Here is a 2,885-nt window from a genome sequence, read left to right as displayed (position 1 = left end):
CCTTCTCATCAAATAGTTATGCAGCTATGGCGGCCTCGACTTCCCTTCCGTCTCCGAATGCTTCGAGACGATCACATGACAGTTCGAAGAAGAACAAGTCTGTAAGTTTCCGCCATAATCCGTTCCTACGCACGGACTCCTCTAGTGAATCCTTTGAAAGGCTTCTGCCGTCCATGGGTGGCCAGTTTTCGGCTACGCCCCCTGCACATCCAACCTTAGCGTTTACACACGGTAATAATGGCCGTATGCGTGAAGACTTCTCCTCTTCGTCAAGTGACGTTTATCCGAAATCAAGCTCAAGCTCGGATGCGGGTGCCGCAAGGGGCTCGGATCCCGGCCCCAGTTCCGCTTCTAATACAATACGCAACATTGCGGATATGATTTTATCCTTTATGGGAAAGATTAAAAGTTTGTTTAACAATAGTCCTTTCATCTCCGCGATTGTCGACCCTTTGGCTGAGTCCGTAATTAAATTGATTAATCTAATTGAGGGGTTCAATTTAGACTTTCTTATTAATCTTATCACCGCCACGGGATCAAGCTTTTCTAATGTCTCCACTGGAAACTCGGAATACTCGAGCAGAATTCACCGCCAATAAACAGCTTACATCGCAATCTCTGAACCTTCTGCAATGGAATTGTCGTGGAGTGCGGAATAAATTGCCACAATTACAAGCAATCGCCGGAGATTATGACGTTATCTGCTTGCAGGAATCTCTTCTGCATGTTTCATCTAATTTCATCCTACGTGGATTCAATATTGTCAGACAAGATATCACTGAGGCCGGTCAACGCGGCGTGTGTATTCTTATCAGGAATAACTTGGTTTTTAATATTTTAGACCTATCCAACACCAGCCTCAAGGAGGAATCTGTGGAAATATTGGGTGTGGAGCTTCTCTCCAATCAAGAAAAAATTAGCATCGTTAACGTATACAGACATCCAAACCGAGATACGCCTGAAAAGTTTTACGAAGACCTTATGGGTTATTTGATATCAAGAGACAGCTGCGTTCTAATGGGAGATTTCAACGCCCACCACTCACAGTGGGGCTGCCACGTTTCCGATCGTGCGGGTAAACGCATTATGTCTGCGTGCGAGGATTATCGCATTTGCATATTTAGTGACCAAATGCCTACACTTCTCCTCCCACCATCTGCGAGACCTTCTATTATCGACTTAGTCTTTGTTACGCCAAACATCTCTCCTTTGTGCAAGGTATCTACCGAAGAAGATACATGGGGCAGCGACCATTTTCCTATAACGATTAAGCTGGGCATTGATCCGTTTCGTCGCAAACGATTCGTTTACAAGTTAAATCTTAATCCTGAAGAATTGCGGAACTTTTCCTGCGCATTGTCCGACTCATATACTTCATTTTCCGAAGAACAGCCGCAGGACCCCTGTGAAGCTTATACACGTCTATCAAATCATCTGGTGGAGACGGCGGTGGCGTGTTCTTCCTCTCCTCATAAAAAAGCACATCCTGGCACCATAGTGATTAAGAATGATAAAGCTGCTCCTCCCTGGTGGTCAAACACCTGTCAAGAGGCTATCGATGCTCGAAAAACGGCTGCCAGAACATGGCAGAGAAATCCCACTATTGAAAATTTTTATTCGTTCAAGAGGGAGAGAGCTAAGTGTGCAAAAATTCTTTACAGGGAAAAAAGGAAGAGTTGGAGAAAATTCGTGGGAACTTTTAACGATAAAACGCCCACTGCGGAGTTATGGTCACTGGTTAAGGCCTTTAAAAGACGCAATCTAGCCACGGTAAGCGTGGGTATGGATCACGCCAAAGAGAGACAATTGTCCACGGAGGCCATTCAAAAACTGTGTCCACCATCGTGCTTATCAAATTTTCCATCTAATCTCGAGGACATGAATAAAGAGGACGAATCGTCAAATCAGGTTTTTAAAGAACTTGGAGCTCCAGTCAATGTGGAACATTTGGATATGGCAATTGCAACTGCTAACAAGAAGTCGGCTCCTGGCCTAGATAGAATCTCCAACAGCATGCTGGCACACTTACCGTACAACTTTAAGGAGCTAATGGTGGATCTCTTCAACCGTTTTTTATCCGAGGGCGTAGTTCCGGGAGAGTGGAAGACGTCACTAGTGATTTTCATCCCAAAGCTGGGTTGTCTGGTGTCAGGTCTATTTCTCTTCTCTCCTGCGTGTTGAAGGTCTTTGAGAAAATAATATATTGGAGAATTATGTGGCTCGTGGAATCGCAGTCTATTCTTCCCAATGAGCAAATGGGCTTCCGTCCCAGTAGATCCTGTAACGACAGTTTGGTTTCCTTTACGAACCAGATTTGTCTGGCACTGGCAAATAATGACTACCTTGTTGCAGTATTCCTGGATATCACAGGAGCCTTTGACAATGTTCTACCCGTGGCCGTACTAGATGAACTCAAGCTTGCGGGTGTTCCCGCCACGGTCAGAAAACTAGTGGAAAATCTCATCAGGGAAAGATCATTACATTTCTTAGTCGAAGGATTGCTGGGAGAAGTAAGATTATCACGAAAAGGCACTCCTCAAGGCTCCACACTAAGTCCGCTCTTATTCAATATTGCATTATGCAAACTCAATACCTGCATAAAAGAGGGCGTTAAATTTCTACAATATGCAGACGACATAGTGCTATTCATTACGGACCGCAATCCAGCAGCGGCAGCAAACAAACTACAAAGGGTCTTAATTGATGTCTCATCATTTTTGGAAGGTAAGGGCCTCAGCCTCTCCCCTTCTAAATCAAATTGGATGATTTTCTCTGCTCAGAGGAGTATACCCATCCCTGACCGGTCTCTTTATATTGATGCATGTCTGATACCTAGGGTAAATAAAGTCAGATTTTTAGGAGTAATTTTGGACTGTCGTTTGAAA

At 44.4% G+C, this 2,885-nt stretch overlaps 1 protein-coding gene across 1 annotated transcript; it reads left to right on the top strand.

Moving 5' to 3' along the window:
* The first annotated feature begins 26 nt into the window (after positions 1-26).
* On the top strand, positions 27-2,181 carry LOC108783204 (RNA-directed DNA polymerase from mobile element jockey-like). The gene is made up of 2 exons (XM_018551712.1): positions 27-408; positions 584-2,181. Exons 1-2 carry the CDS (start codon positions 27-29, stop codon positions 2,179-2,181), a joined length of 1,980 nt encoding a protein of 659 aa, XP_018407214.1.
* Positions 2,182-2,885: the final 704 nt, after the last annotated feature.

This window comes from Cyphomyrmex costatus, unplaced genomic scaffold (assembly GCF_001594065.2).
Source record: "Cyphomyrmex costatus isolate MS0001 unplaced genomic scaffold, Ccosl1.0 scaffold1445, whole genome shotgun sequence".
Lineage (NCBI taxonomy): Eukaryota > Metazoa > Arthropoda > Insecta > Hymenoptera > Formicidae > Cyphomyrmex > Cyphomyrmex costatus.
The sequence above is the reverse complement of the archived record's forward strand: the minus strand, read 5'-3'. Positions and strand labels throughout refer to the sequence as shown.

What these genes read in the sequence shown, in the direction of transcription:
- LOC108783204 (XM_018551712.1), top strand. Translation starts at nt 27, where the DNA reads ATGGCGGCCTCGACTTCCCTTCCGTCTCCGAATGCTTCGAGACGATCA. An exon ending in CTTTATGGGAAAGATTAAAA is followed by an intron (nt 409 to 583) that starts GTTTGTTTAACA and finishes ATACTCGAGCAG; the next exon opens with AATTCACCGCCAATAAACAG.